The sequence below is a fragment of the Alligator mississippiensis genome, chromosome 5 (assembly GCF_030867095.1).
Source record: "Alligator mississippiensis isolate rAllMis1 chromosome 5, rAllMis1, whole genome shotgun sequence".
Classification (NCBI taxonomy): Eukaryota; Metazoa; Chordata; order Crocodylia; family Alligatoridae; genus Alligator; species Alligator mississippiensis.
In genome coordinates this window covers 2,465,414-2,481,069 of record NC_081828.1, presented here as the reverse complement: position 1 = coordinate 2,481,069, position 15,656 = coordinate 2,465,414, and the positions used below count along the sequence as shown (strand labels likewise).

General features: G+C 44.9%; 1 protein-coding gene across 3 annotated transcripts in view; it reads left to right on the top strand.

Annotated features, from left to right (window-relative positions):
• Nucleotides 1–15,656, top strand: part of TESK2 (testis associated actin remodelling kinase 2) — a 103,640-nt gene that overhangs the window by 42,833 nt on the left and 45,151 nt on the right. For all 3 annotated transcript variants that reach the window (XM_014610026.3, XM_019489588.2, XM_019489596.2), the window contains exon 4: nt 8,330–8,378. In XM_014610026.3, coding sequence (XP_014465512.2) covers nt 8,330–8,378 — 49 coding nt within the window. The remainder of the gene's footprint in view (nt 1–8,329; nt 8,379–15,656) is intronic.

Sequence of the window (15,656 nt, the reverse complement as noted above, 5' to 3'; positions counted from 1 at the left end):
TACCTTGTTTTTGTGTGTGCCGCAAGCAGAGCTGGGGTGATTCAGCCATGCATTGCACCTGGTGCTGCTTTTAGAATGGGGGGGAAGAGACTGGAGGGAGCTTGTTCTGGGGGTTGTCCAGCTGGTACTGGAGAGTGGGGTGAGTGGATTGGATCCCCCCCGAGGTGGGTTGCTCCAGTCCTGTAACATGGTTGGGGAAACCCCAGAACAGGCCTCCTTCCCCTGCCTTCTCCACCTCCCATACTGGAACAGAACAGGAGCTGAGAAGGGGAGGAGTGGACCTATAGTGGAAGAGGCTGCAGAGATGCAGCCTCTCTCCCTGGATTGGCTCTGAACTGGATCTCTCTATTTCCCCCCCGCTTCCAAGCCAACAGCTGACATCTGTTGGGTTGGAAGGATTGGTCTAACTCTTGGCGCTTTCTGTGAAGTGCCATAAGTTAGACCTAGGAATTGCACTTCTGTGTGTGCCTTATGTTACAATAGACGGAGCACAGGTATTATTTTATTAGCACCTGATTTTGAAAATGTAAAACCTGGCAACACATCTCTACCACCCCCACAACAGAACTATCACCATTCTTGGATCTTACACCTGCACCTCCAATAGTGTAATATATATCATCTGTGCACCAAATGCCCTGATGGAAAATATGTAGGAGAAACCAAAGAACAACTGCGCACCAGAATGAATGCACACCGGAAATTTATCAAAGACAAAAATACCCACGTACCTGCAGAGTACCCACTTCTCACAAGATAACCACTCTCTTGCCAGTCTCTCAGTTGTAATCCTCAAAGGGAATTTACAAAACACCATTTGCAGACAAGCCTACAAACTTCACTTCATAAATCTACTGGATACAAAAAATCATGGACTAAATATAGACATTGGATTTATGGCACATTATAACCTGCCTGACATCTGATAACCCCAGGTAACCGTATGCATTTTACCACCTTCTTCCCCTCCCCCCCCGCAACTACCTTTTCACAGCCATTGTCTCCCATTCCCCTTCTGCCACACGTGTGTTTTCACAGACCTGTATTTTGCATTTTGGCTTCTGTTCTTCCCAGGAAAGCAGACAAACACCAACAGACTTTTTCCCTATGCCTGAAAAAGGGTATTTGTGCCTGGAGGCTTGTGAAGAACAATTTTTCCAACAATGTAGGCTGGTCTAGCAAAAGATACTACATCTACCCAAATAACCTTGTCTGCCTAGATACAGTTTACACACACAAACATAAGTAAGTGTGCCTCAATTTTTGGCATGGTGGAACAAACCTATTCATGCCTGACTTTGTTCTCTCCTTATCTGGCTGTGTAGCTTTAGAGGAATCCATTGCATATTTTCTGTTCTCTGTCTGCATGTCTGAAGTTTTTTTTGTTGTCTTTAATCTGCCATCCACCTAAATCCCAAGCCTTATTGCAATCCAGGAGTCTGACTGACGTTTTCTACTGTATGATGCAGGCAGTGCATTAGGTAGGACATCAACTTGCATGCTGGTGCCACGTTCAGTGTCTTGTCCACAGATGAGTACTGTGTCCAGGTCTGGGCACCGCACTTCAAGAAGGATATGGAGGAGCTTGGAAGAGTCCAAAGGAGGGTTACGCATATGGTTAGATGTCTGGAGGACAGACCATATGAGGAGAGGCTGAAGGACATGGGACTCTTCAGCCTAGAGAAGAGAAGACTTACAGGGGACTTGGTGGCAGCCTATAAATATATGAGGCAAACATCAGGGGCTGGGAGAGCATCTGTTCACCAAGGCACCCCAGGGGAAGACGAGGAATAATGGACATAAACTGCTAGAAGATCGCTTCAGATTGGACAGAAGGAAAAACTTCTTTCTAGTTCATGCGTCCAGAGTTTGAAACAAACTTCTCTCAGAGGTGGTATAGTCACCTACCCTGGAGATCTTTCAAAAGACGACTGGACACGTGCTTTGCTGGGGTCAACTGACCCCAGCACTTCTTTCTTTCCTGCCTAAGAGCAGGGGGCCTGGACCTGATGATCTTGTGAGGTCCTTTCCAGTCCCCAACTTCTATTAGACTAGATATTAGGAAGAACTTCTTCACAGTTCGAGTGGTCAAGGTCTGGAACGGGCTCCCAAGGGAGGTGGTGCTCTCCCCTACTCTGGGGGTCTTCAAGAGGAGGTTAGATGAGTATCTAGCTGGGGTCATCTGAACCCAGCACTCTTTCCTGCCTATGCAGGGGGTCGGACTCGATCTATTGAGGTCCCTTCCGACCCTAGCATCTATGGATCTGAGTGATATGTCCACCATAACGTCCTTTTCCTGGGAACCTTACACAACCTATAGTTGACCCACTGTAGCAGTACAAATGGGATATTAGGTTGTCCTTGTAACTTGTCCCTGAGATGGGAACCATCCACAGTCCAAGGCCACTATTCTTATTCTCCCTACCTCCTATTCATGACTTGTCTGATTTTGGGTTTTTTTAAATTATTATTTATTTTATTTTTTGCGAATGAATTCTGAGGGCAGAGGCGTTTCTCCAAGAGATGGGTTTCAAACATGTAAAGGCCTCTAGCGTTCATCAAAAGAAGCACTTCATGATGGAAATGTTTTGTGTCCTACTACCATAAGTGGGCTCCAAGAAATTCCTACAGCTTCTAAATGTGAAAGCCTCCTATTCCCAAGTGCTATTCTTCACTTCTTCTTCACAAATACCTCCATTTTCCCTGAAGGAAATGGATTTCTAGTATATTGGGCTTCCAGGCCATACTTGACATAATTCCTCCTCTTAATTGTAGTTGACTCTCTCACCAAGGCGTCTTCCAAGTAGAGCACTTGGAGGAAGTGTAGCCTTTGGCTGAGAAGAGACCGTAGCTGCTGGAGTTCACCTAAAAGAGCATCTTGGCACTCGAAGCAGTGCATCTAGCCAAGAGAAGTCATGCAGAATGGATTGGACAAACAGGTCAACTTCCTGTCCAGAGATGTGAAATCCCACTTGGGCAGTCACGTGTCCTAGTAGCAGCTGCCTCTGTTACCTTCAGCAACGTTGTTTTTCCAACAGTATTTGGATTAACGGTAAAGCTTGCTATTGCCTCATGCAGCTGATGCAGGAGGACTTTCCAGGAATATGGTAGAGCTATTTATTTTTTTTACCAGATTAAAACAAAAAAAAGATTCTTGGCAGTATTTAAAGGGCTAGATTTATGTGACTTGCAAATACATTAATAGCCCAGTCTTCAGTGGCATGGTTGGTTTCCCTTTTCTTTTGTAGCAATTTCACGTTGTGTTGGTTGAGAAATTTATGCTTGGTTCTTGCTTGTCGTATGAGCTCATGCTGCTTGTCTCTGGTTTCAGGTTCAGGTTTTCCCAGACCGAAAACCAGAATGCTTTACGGTTCTTAAATATATTGCTCTTTTCAAAAGAGACGTGTTAGGAATTTGTGCTGCTTTGGGCTTTTGAACAGAAGTACCTGGCGTCTTGAGGAGCAGAGCATGACATCTTTCTTGCTGTGTATTTGAGGGAAGCTGTCAAGACTTACTGACTTTTGTCTTATTTTAACTTTTATAGCATCCCAGTAAAAGAAAATGATGTGCTTAAGAGAGGAATTGGATTCTGTCTTGTCTTTTTTTGTCCTAGTCTCTTGTTTTTTCTTGAACTTAAGTTTCCATATTGGTAACCTAGTACTTCAGAGTTACTGCTTCCTGTCTCCTTTTAAAAGTAGGCATGAATGCATGAGTACATGTGTTGCTTCAGTGTGGTTATTAATATTTTTATTAGTATAATGAAAATCTATGGTGTATTACTTGTCTGTTGAGCCCTTTTATACATGAAAATATTGCAATGGTGAAGTTTTAACAATGGCATGTCAGCAATTGTTCTTCACAAAGGGAAGAATAAAGTTGTCAAGACTTCAGACCTTGTGCGATAGTGATAGCTTCTGGCGTCAATGATCTGAATGAGTTCAAAGGCCGCAGTTGTGTATGTAGCAGGTCTTTTTGGAGGAGGAGGAGGAGATGTTCTTTTGTATTTTGTTTTAGTTTAGTTTTTTGAGAAACAAAAGAAAGCATTGAAGTTGCTAGCTCAAGAGCCTTGGTTCACACAAGGATATTGCAGTATTGGTGTGCAGTTAACATATCTGAGCTGTTCAGTGATTCTAAAATATTAAAAAGAAGCTAGAAAACAGGCAGACCTGTAATCATCCTTGCAAGAGAAGTTGAACCAAGTTGCGTGGACTTGCATATACTTCAGAAGGTAGGACTAAGATCCAGAGTGCCCTGGATAGACTAGAGAAATGGTCTGCGGTCTGCAGTCAGCTAGATGAGTCCTGCACTTGGGATGGAATAGTTTCATGCACAAATGCAGGCTGGGGAAGTCGTAGATTCATAGATTGCAAGGGGCCAGAAGGGACCTTGGAAGATTGCCTGGTCCAGCCCCCTGCACCAGGCAGGAAAGCCGATTTGGGGGTCAGGTGACCCCAGCGAGGTGACCGTCCAGTCTCCTCTTGAAGATGTCCAGGATAGGCGATTGCACCACCCATGGAGGGAGCTTATTCCACCGTCTGGACACCCTGACTGTGAAGAAGTATTTCCTAATGTTGAGCCTGAATTGATCTTGCAGGAGTTTGTGGCCATTATTCCTGGTTTTCCCTTCGAGTGCCCTGGTGAACAGTTGATCACCAAGCCCTTGATGTACTCCCCTAGCGTAGCGGTAAGCTGCTACCAGGTCCCCTCCCTCAGTCTTTCCTCATATGGCTTGCCTTTTAAGACTCTGATCATACGGGTGGCTCTTCTTTGAACTCTCTCATGCTTCCCCATGTCCTTGTTGAAGTGCGGTGCCCAGAACTGGACGTGGTGCTCCAGCTGCGGTCTCACCAGCGCGGAGTAGAGCGGAAGAATCCCCTCCTTGGCTTTGCTGGAGATGCACAGCATGACTAGCTTGGCTGCAGGACCACAGAGAAGGACCTGGGAGTTGCAGTGGACCGTAAGATGAACATGAGCCAACAGTCGGCTCTTGTTGCAACGAAGGCCAACAGCTTACTGGGTTGAATTTAACGGGAGCATCACTTGCAAATCAAAGGGAGCGATTCTGCTCTGTTCGGCACTGGTGAGGCCTCAGAGTCATCTGTCCAGTTTTGGGCCCCGCACTTCAAGAAGGAGGTTGACAGTTTGGAAAGTCCATCACAGAGCAACAAAAATTATTGAAGGTCTAGGAAGCAAGACTTATGAGGAAAAGCTGGAAGAACTAGGGTTATTTAGTCTGGAGAAGAGAAGACTGAGATTTGATAAGTCTTCAAATACCTGAAGGATGATTACAGAGAGGATGGAGATGAGTTTTTCTCTAGGGCTGTAGGGGACAAGGGTAGGAGCAATGGCCTCAATGCAGCAGGTTGGAGATTAGGAGGAACTTTCCAACTCTCAGGGTGGTCATGCATTGAACAGGCTGCCTAGAGAAGCTGTGGCATCTCCATTCTTGGACATTTTCAAGAGCAGTTTGAACGGACACTTTTTTTTTTTGGGATGGTTTAGTTGGGGATGATCCAGGGGGCTGGCCTAGATAACCTCGTGTGGTCCCTTCCAGCCCTGCTTTCCTAGGACCCTATGAAGAGGCAGCAGACTGGATATCTGTAAATCTGTTTTTGGACTCGGGTGATGCCGTGCTCTCTAGTTTGGTATTATATGAACCGAAGAGCGTTTCCATTTGCATGCTCTTTAAAATGGGGTTGTGGTAGGAAGAGGTATTATGTGAGGCAAGAGCAAATGAGAGATTTGACAGTGCAAACTGAGTCTTTTTCCAGTTACAAAAACAGATTAACACAGCTTAGTTTAGGCAAAAGACCTTATCTATATTATTTTTCTTGGGCTGCCAGTAATGTACCAGTCAGCTTTTAGACAAGGGAACAGTGAGGATCGTTCATTTCTTCAAAAGCAGCTTAGCTTAACTAGTACTACATGTCTCTTGCATCATGTTGTTTTCAGATGCAGAAGTGCTCAAGCATGTAAAAGGTCATTTCTTTCACCTGCAAATCACTCCACAAGATTCCCTCGGTGCATTCACAATGGTCATACTTGCTGAAATCATGCCTTTCTGCTCCCTACCTACGTCACAATTAAAAAAACCCCAACACCCTCCATTTACTGAAACAGTATTCAACGTGTGTTTGCCCCTCAAGTGACCAAATTATAAGTGGAGCGATTGGATATCAGTTCCACAAAGAAGCTTGTGCCTGCTTCTTCGGTTACCAGCAATATAGTTTTGGACTCTCAAGCCTGTAATATACATCTGTTTTGACTGCCAGATGTGGGCTGTGGGCCAGGGTAGAGGAGCCTGTTCCAATGACACGAGCTGTGCAAAGGGATGGTTATAAGAGCTTTTAATACACACATTAATCTGAGAATATAGTAAGTAAGAAACATTACACTGCAAGAAATGTATAACAGAGTTATAGTTGTTATGGTCACAAATGGTAGAGTTCATGAACCTGAAAGAGAGAAATGGTTTAAAATAAACAGTAAATATCTCTTAACCTGAAAGAGAGAAGGTTACACCACTTGAAACAGAAAGAAAGTTGCTTTATTACTTAATTTACTGAATTCTAACATTTTAAGAATCACTGACAGGTGGCCAGCCTGCTAGGAACAAGCTTACCCAAATTTCCAAGACTAAGTCTAACCTTGTGGCTGCCTTTAAGTTCATCACGGGGGCACAGAAGGGAATTGGTGAGTATTTATTTACCCAGGTGCCCCCGGGGGTTACAAGAAATAATGGCCACAAGCTAGCAGAGAGCAGATTTAGACTGGACATTAGGAAGAACTTCTTCACAGTTCGAGTGGCCAAGGTCTGGACCGGGCTCCCAAGGGAGGTGGTGCTCTCCCCTACCCTGGGAGTCTTCAAGAGGAGGTTAGATGAGTATCTAGCTGGGGTCATCTAGACCCAGCACTCTTTCCTGCCTATGCAGGGGGTCGGACTCGATGATCTATTGAGGTCCCTTCCGACCCTCACATCTATGAATCTATAAGTCCTGAAAAAGCAAAGGTATCTAATGTCTGCCGGCCGTTTCCTCTGCATGAGCAAGAGTGAAGTGCATGGGGAATGCTGCGTGAGGGCAGAGCTGTTCCTTTTATTAGCTTATCAATGATATGAAGCTGCAGCAGCCCAACTGTGGCAAACATCTGCCAAAGATGCCTAGTTTTGTCATTCTGTGGTTAAAGTAGTTCTAACTGGCTCAGAGCTTAAAAAAAAAATCCCCTGCTTCTAAAATACTCCTCACATGTGACCTAATTCTGCAGTCCTCTAGCCTATGACGTTTTCTGGCCTAGTACCACTTCCTTTGATCCTGTTTCCCGTAGTAATTTGGTTTGGTATAATTTAGGATGCATGATGGAAGTTAGGCCAAGTCAGCCTAAAGCTTACTAAACTGCGCATTTGTCAGGTTTTGGTGAACTTCCTAATTGGAGGTGTTGAGTTTATCAGTTTTTGCACGTGTGGATTCACATTTGGCCACACCAGGGATGAGATCTGCTACGTTGAAAGGGAAAGCTGCCTTTTTGTGGTAAACCCCAGGACTTTAACTTGTGGGAAGTGGAGGAGTAAGATGAGGTCTTGAGTACAATTCCATGGTCTAAGGTGGAATATTCTTTCTCTTTACTATCCTGCTAAAATCCAAGCAGGAAGTTATCGGCAATGAAGTCACGCTTTGGAGCAGCCCTTGCTTCCGGTTCCATCATGGTAGGCATGCTGCAGGTGCCCAGCAGAGGTGGTCCATGCCCTCAAGCGTTTGCAGTCCAAGTAACCGATGGCAGTCAAAGGATCCCTGAATTGTAATGGTGATGTTACCATTTAGTGGAAAAAAAAATGGACTTGCCTTGTGTGGCTGTACAGGAATGTATGGGAAGCACAAGGCACTTCTCCCTTCTCCCCAGCCCCTAGCAATGGTGCCAGCGCAACTGAGAAGACAGAAGGGAAAATAACACGCCACTTTTATGGACCAAGAGCAATTTACTCGGTGTTGTCCTTCCTGAGCAAGGGAGGGGCATGGGAATGAATCCTGATTCTGGGACCGTTCCTTTCCAGGAGCGGTGCAGGCACAGCCACATACTGGCCATCCGTCAAAGTTAGGAGAGAGTCATCTTCTACATGCCAGTTTTGCCTCCATTGAGTTGCTCACTCCAGGTATATTGTACCACAGCTCCCAGCCCCCTTGTCAGGTTGGGATTTTCAGACTCTGTGTCTAATTAAGGATGGAGCTTTTGCTAGGACTGCTTCTTGCATGATTGTAATGCTTGAATATTGAACTGGCTCCTTTGTTCTCTTCCGCTTACAGTCGCTCAAAAGGCTTTGTTTTGTGTCTTACAGGTTTATGGGCGTCTGTGTACATCAAGGACAACTTCACGCGCTTACTGAGGTAGGACTGGCTTATTCAATAGTGAACTCTCCATGTTTATGCTTTGCTAGGGCCAGATTCTGCAGCTGTTCTGAGCGGCAGGTATGCCTTGTCTTTGAGGTTATATCCCACGTGTGAGTTAGTGTAAAGACTGCAGAACCAGGCCCCTTAATTGTATTTCAGTAATAAACTTATAAGGCTCAGCTTTCACATACAGACCCTTAATAGGATGAAAAATGAACAGATGGTAGCCACCAACAGAGCATCTAAATAAGATTTGGTTCACTGTTAAGGTTTCTTTATTTGAAAACATGTATATGCATGATTATTTCTTCCATTTATCTTTATATTACAGTTCATTAGTGACGGCATGAGAGAGAACTCTGTAGAATATAGTTTGCCTTTCATAAGGTATTGGGTTCAGTCCTCACAATCTCTTCATTTAGCAAAACGTCAAGAATAAAAAATGAAATCAAGGTGTCCAGGGAAGAAATTCTTTAACAGTCTATATATCAGTGGTGAGAGCTTGGATAGTAAATGAGTATTTATAACTGGAATTTCTCATTGGCATGGTTGGTGTTATGAAACCTGGTGGGAAGATTCATGTCCCTTGTTGTACGATGATAACTTGTTTTGGAAAATTTAAGCAGGGAAAAGAGGTGGGGGAAGTGCTACCCAGTTCAAAATGGCATTACTTGTCTGAGTCAGTGATGATGACAAAACTTGTATATGTTGCTTTAAAAAAAAAAAAAAAAAAAGAGCAAACTCAGATGTGTGATGAGAATTTAATTTTTATTTAAAGAATAGCAACAGAAATCTGTAACCGATTGGACATTTTCTGACAATAGTCTTTATTCTGTAAATTAAAAATGCAAAACCATGTGGAAAAACTAACGTGCATATGATTTAACTAATGTTTAAAATGAGGAGTAAGTATGTGCATGTCTAGGAGCTGCTGTAGAAGGGGAAGATAGGATAGCCAGGTAAAAAAAAAAAGAAAAGGAAAAGCCTAGTGTTTATTACCAATACACAGAGCATTACAGGGCCAGATGCGCCAGGGTATGCCCACACTTTCCTACCTGCCCCCCTTGCATGTGCAGTCATGGTTCGTATGCAGCCCATACCTAAGCTCTCAGCAGAGACGCGTCCTCGTGGAGAGCTACGTTTGGTGGTTCTGGCTTTAGTCCACCACTTCAGAGTTCTTGGCAAGCAAAATTACTTAATCTTGAAAGCATGATTTTGACTTGGGTTGCCCATAATTAAACATGACAGCAAAACGATTCCTCAGACTTTCATAATGTTTTACACTTGGGTTGAAACCAAGGATGAGACATTTCAGACCGAAGAAGACTTTGGAAAAAGTTATGAGCAACAAAAGCCAGGGAAGCTGAGAGGCATGCTTTATGCTGGACTGCTGCGTGCCATTGTAATTACAGCGTGTGCGACCACTCATGTGAGAACCGAGGTAGAAACGTTTAACGGCCGAATAATAAAAGGACTGTTTATAGACATTTGTCATGGAAGCAGCGAGCACATACAGGCACTCATTAAATGCAGGAGCTGTTTTATGAGTTACTAGTTAATATTTGTACAGTGCTTTAAAAATGTAAAGTACCGTGTCAGCTCTAAGTAGTTTTCTGCTAATTGTAGTGTTGTTTCCCTTCTGGAGCACTGTGGATAGAAATGGTCGCCTAGCTTAAGGGAGTCGCTGGGGCTCGGGGAAGAGGGGCACACCTACAAGAAGTGGTAGAAGGGTGTATACTCTGTGTCTGTCTCTAGAGCCACCATTTCAGGTGCAGCCCAGGTAGATGAAATAACCAAAACCAGTTGCCATCTGTTGTCTATCTGCCAGCTTCTGTGAAACCAGTTGGTGGTGAGCTCAGGACATGGGCAGATGACACGTTTACTGTGCTATCATTGCCATTATGCTGGTGTTCTTAAAAAGGTAGCAGGCACATAATGCAGCCCCACAATCGGAGCAGCTTCTAACGCAGCGGAGGATCATCTTTGACTGAATCGAGGAAGACAACTCCACTTAAGTAAAAGTACATGTGTTTTAAACTTAGGCTGTCCCTGTCCATCCCAAAGTAGCTGCTTGCAAAAGACAAATGGGCTATAACTTGCTCCCCTGCCACCTTGTTATGAGGTGCAGTAGTAGCAGACTACTGTGCGCCACTAACGTGGGATAGCCGCACATCTGTCCCTTCCTGATCCGGGTGTCCTTAACATTAGTAAGCCAAAGTCATGTGAAACACCAAGGTATGTATATGTCTATCCGTGCCCTCATCCTAATTTCTGGTGAACATTTCCCCACTTACCAAAACTTGTCAGTGTGATTGATTGTAATCTATCCCCTTCTCATTTGACACTCCCAGAAATGTTGCCTAGGGCTAATTTGGCCTGCGAGATTGGACTGTCTTTAGATGCCGTTGCTTTCTAGAAAACTGTTCAGGTGGTGCAAGGGGAGTTTTCTGCTACGGGCGTCTGTGCTGCATCTGTTCTTCGGCTGAATGAAGACCTTCATATGCTAGCATGTTGAATATGTTACAGATTAATTGAACCTAGTTCAAGACTACAATAACAGCTTTAAAAAGAATTAAAATCTGTTGAGGGTCATCTGGGCCAACCCCCTGCAGGAATGCTATTCCTAAATCATCTCTGAGTAGTGCTGCAGCATCCTCTTGAAAACCTCCTGTGAAGGAGATCCCACAACTTCCCCGGGCAGTCCATTCCACTGCCTCACTCTCTTAACAGTAAGGACGTTTTTCTTAAGGTTTAGTCTAAATCTACTTTGCAATTTCAAGTTATAAAAACCACTCAGTAAGTGTACTCCACTCTTGTGCTTCTGATTGTTTAGCTCCCTTGCAAAAATGTCTGTTGAGATTTTTGAGGAAGGGACCAATGTAAAGTCCAGAGAGGGAAAAGAGGTTTCGTATAGCGCTTTTCATGCCTAAGATACTTGAAACCACTTTGTACAAAGTGAGTTGTAGATTGGGAATGCAGCGGCGTTGAAGGAAACAGAAGCCCTAAGAGCTTTGTGTACATAGGATGGAAAAACATTGCTGTAAAGTACTGATAGGGACAGCTTAAGGTTGTAGTGTGACTTTTCATTCCCAAGCATTGTACAAGCCTTACTTGTGCAGGGCGGCAGCAACATCAAGCATGAAATCCCCACTTTAGTCTGGTTGCTACTGATGCAGTCTACAAAAATCTCTACCCGCTGTGGACAGAGACCCACATGCGGTGTTGCTGTGTTAGCCGAGCCATCCTCTGGACTTCATCGTACATCGGGATGCTTTGTATCGGGAGTCCCCAAGCGTCCTGGGACAGCCATGACTGTACCAAGCTGTGCACGTGGATACAGGTGTGCTCAAACAGTCCTGTGCAAACTGGAAGACATGCTGAGAAGGGAATTGGAGGCCACATCTCTTTCCAGGCAGTCGCTGTCTCGACAGTGGTTTTCTCGCTGAGGAGGGTAGGCTCTGCTGCCCCGTTCAGTGACCCTGCACACCAAACCCTTCCTGCACCGTGCCTGACTGATGTTACACTGCGGTGCCTGGAAGGGTGTTGAAGTGTGGTGATTTTTTTTTTTTTCCCCTCCCCGTGTCATTAGGATGCTGCAGTGCTCCCTACCACAGTACATGTTGGCAGCCCACGGTATAGGAGGACAGGGTGTTAATGTGGATGTGTGTGCCAAAATGCATTAAAAGGGAAATATCATGGTGGCTGCTGCTTAAGACATGGGGAGGGGGGGAAAAAAAAGCGTGAGAGAACCTAGCCAAGGTTAATTGAACTTGTGCAGTTTCAGCACAATGAGGTTTTTTTATAGCTGTGCAATAAACTGCAGGAAAAACAGCTTACAGTGGAAATGCTTCCAGACATGTTCATTTTTATCTTGGACAAGGCAACCCCTACTGGACTTCTCTGACGCATGGCATTGGAATGGCTCACAAAATAAGCTGCTGTCATCTTTATTGCTGTTGATTACAATTCATTATCCGGAGAGAAGATGGTTCCTATGGAGCCTTTTTGTGGGGGAAGAGGGGGTGCAATTTTTTTTTCTTGCGCTGCAGGTCCCTTTTGTATCTTGTACTCCCAACTCCTTTAATGTTACTTGAATGTGTGTCGTGTTTGTTTGTATTGCCAGGAAATCTGCACTGCCCCCCCTTACAGCCCAGCATAGGTAAAGTGCCAATGCAATCAGTGGGATTTGAGGACTGTTTTATATGTAGTACTTAGAATTTACTCTTGGAGCCAGGCATTGAGTGGGAGGAGAAAATGTCAAAAGCTTATAATTTCCCCATGTTATGCTAGCTTCAAGGATGAAAAACCACTGAACATCTGATAGCAGAGATCCTTGTGCTCGCTCCTGCTTCTGAGCATGGAGGCTCCACTTAATGAGCCTCTGAGACATGCTCCTTCTATCTCCACCCCTTGCAGATCCCTGGATCTGGGTTTTTTGGCTCTGGGTTGGGATAAGCAGCTGAGTACTATTTGATTCTCCTTCATTCCCAATCCACAGGTTACAGCAGTATCAGACGGACAATCTGCTGCTTGGTGCTGCTCCACATCTTGCATTGCCTCCAAATGAAGGCTTGAGGGTTTCATGATGTGTTTCCCCCCCCCCCCCCCCCCCCCCCCCTTAATATACAAGGATTTTGAGGGCACAGCCCATGCCCCCCCTCCCCTCCTACCATGGGTCTGCATTGTGTACTTGAGTTAAAAAACCTTGCTGTAATGTGTTGATAGAGACATCTAGGGGTTGCAGTGCCTCAAACCCTGTGACTGCCATTCCCAAGCATTTTACAAGCTGTTAACCTGGTTACCACTGGTGCAGTTTACAAAAATCTCTACTCATTATGAAGAGAGAGAATCAAATGTGGTGTTGCTGCAGTAGCTGAGCCAGCTCTCCAGACTTCATCATACACTGGACTGTATGATGCTCCGTGACTGGGGTTTTGCAGGACACTAATACCCTGCGTTTCCCCCAGCGATCAGGGGTTAGGTTCAGTTGAAATCTCCATTAGGTAGGTCAATTTGAGGAGAAGAGCATGAGTCTGCAAGAGCTGTCATCCAGGGACACCTCGTCATTGCTGGATCTCCTGGACTCTCTCCTCCCTGCTCTGTAAAACCCAGGCATTCACCCAGATTCCTCCGAGGAGGACTTCTTCAGGTTACAGTCAGTTCCTAGGCAGGGTGGCACTTGCAGATAGGGCACCGCTGTTATTCTGTCCCATCTCTGTGATTAACCCTGAGCAGTTGAGAATGGAGTTAATGAGAAGAGTTGTGGACGAAAGGCAAAGGAGAGGTGGTGGGGGAACTTACCCCATGGCTCCTGGATCAGCTCCAGCAGTGCTACCTATTGGGCGCTTCAGTGTGATCCTACCCCACCATGTTCGAGTCCCTGAAAATCCATGAATGCATCTGTTTTTGTAACACACTTATTTTGGCCTTAAACCCAAGTCACAAGAACAGTGAGGAGGAGAGGAGGACTTGCCCACCATTTGTACTAGGTTTTATAGGGACTTGAGCAGAGTGGAGTAGGATCATACTTGAGTGCTTATGGCCACTTAGGCAGAATAAGATCTGGCCTAAAAGCCTTGTCTCTGGAAAAACTGTATTTGATAACTCTAGGCATTACCTTTTTTTAAACTGTCACTCCTTTTCTCCCTCCCCTTCCCCCTTGCTGGTGAAAGTCTTCGTCACTCTGACATGTTTTTGAATGGTGCCCTGCCTCTGTCATTATGTCCAGAAGGCCCCAATGTTACTTTAGCAAACACATTTTCTTTCTCTTCTTTTGGACAAAGAATTCTTTTGGGGTTGGAGGTCTTATTTTTCATGTGATTTGAGTGCTTAGTAAAATCTCCCGAGATGTTTTAGCACATATTTTGTGCAGTTATTTTTAGTAACTGCCAAAGCCATTGGAGAAACAGGAATCTGGTGTTGGCAGTCAGTCCCCGCTAATAATGGATGAGTTTTTGTTACTTTATTCATGGCTTTGATTTTTCCTTGCTCTGTTTTCCTACAGGCAAACCATAGCAATGCAGAGCTTTCAGACCAGAATGAAGACATCCATTTGTGTGCCATATTGTCTTGTGCATTTTCATGAGCCAGAGTCATTGGAGTCTTTAGTATGAATAAACTGGTGGTAGTGGGAGGAGGTGCTAACTTTTCTTATTTTTAAGTCTAGGCATTTATTCCATGCTGCTTATGAGAGCAGCAGTTCACAGGGAAAGGTTCTTACACTTATGTTTTTCCATAGGGTTTGGGGCCTTGCATGTCTTTCCTGTATGAGCTGAATTTTGAAATGTGATGTTTTTACCATGTGTATAGCTACATAGCACTTCCCTGGGGACTGAGAAGGAGCTTGGAGGCCTGATTGGTGGTAGGTTGTCATAGATTTATTGCAGTTTCTGTGGGTAAAACTCATCTGAGTACTCGTGGAGGACTGGAAGGGTGGTTCTGGAAACTTTCTCGGGGAACCTCTGACTGAGCCAGCTCTGGGAATTCCAGTTTATCAGCTGTGTAGTTTCTTGTTTTATTTTAAGGGCATGTGAATCTTGATTTACAGCGTTTCATAAAGATTAAAATTCACTTGGAAAGCAGACTGGTGTTGCTAGTGAATCGTAGAAAATGAGGGTTGGAAGAGACCTCAGGAGGTCGCATCCAGTCCAACCCCCTGCTCCAAGCAGGACCAGCCCCAACTGCACCATCCCAGACACGGCTTTGCTGAGCCAGGCCTTAACCTCCAAGGATGGAGACTCCACCGCCTCTCTGGGTAACCTGTTTCAGTGCTCTTTCTTGTGAGAGAGTTTTTCCTAATATCCAACTTAAACATCCCTTGCTGCAACTTGATACCATTGCTCCTTGTTCTGTCCTCTCTCACCATTGAAAACAGTGGGTAGCTTTGAGGTTGCTTTTCCTTTTTAAAATGCCTCTCAGTTCTGAGTTGCCTCAGAGGTGTTAGTCTGAAGACAGAAGGGTAGGGGATGGTGGCACTTTAGAGACTGGTTGAGAGGCACGAGCTTTTATAGGCAACAACCTACTTCTTTAGACACTAGGAATGGACAGAGGAACTGCCTTATGCTGTAGTGTTCCAAGGGTAAGGCTACACATATTAAGTTATTGTGAGGTAAGCAATGGTGTGAACTTGCCAAGTGTCAGCATAAGTGGTAAGTTTTGGTGTAAGAAGTAAGCAGGGTCAATGGGCACTCACGCACCCCGTTGCCCGCCATCGGCGGTTGGCAACCACCTGCAGACACCACTGGCAGCAGCAATTGGGGACCGTCTTCACTGCTG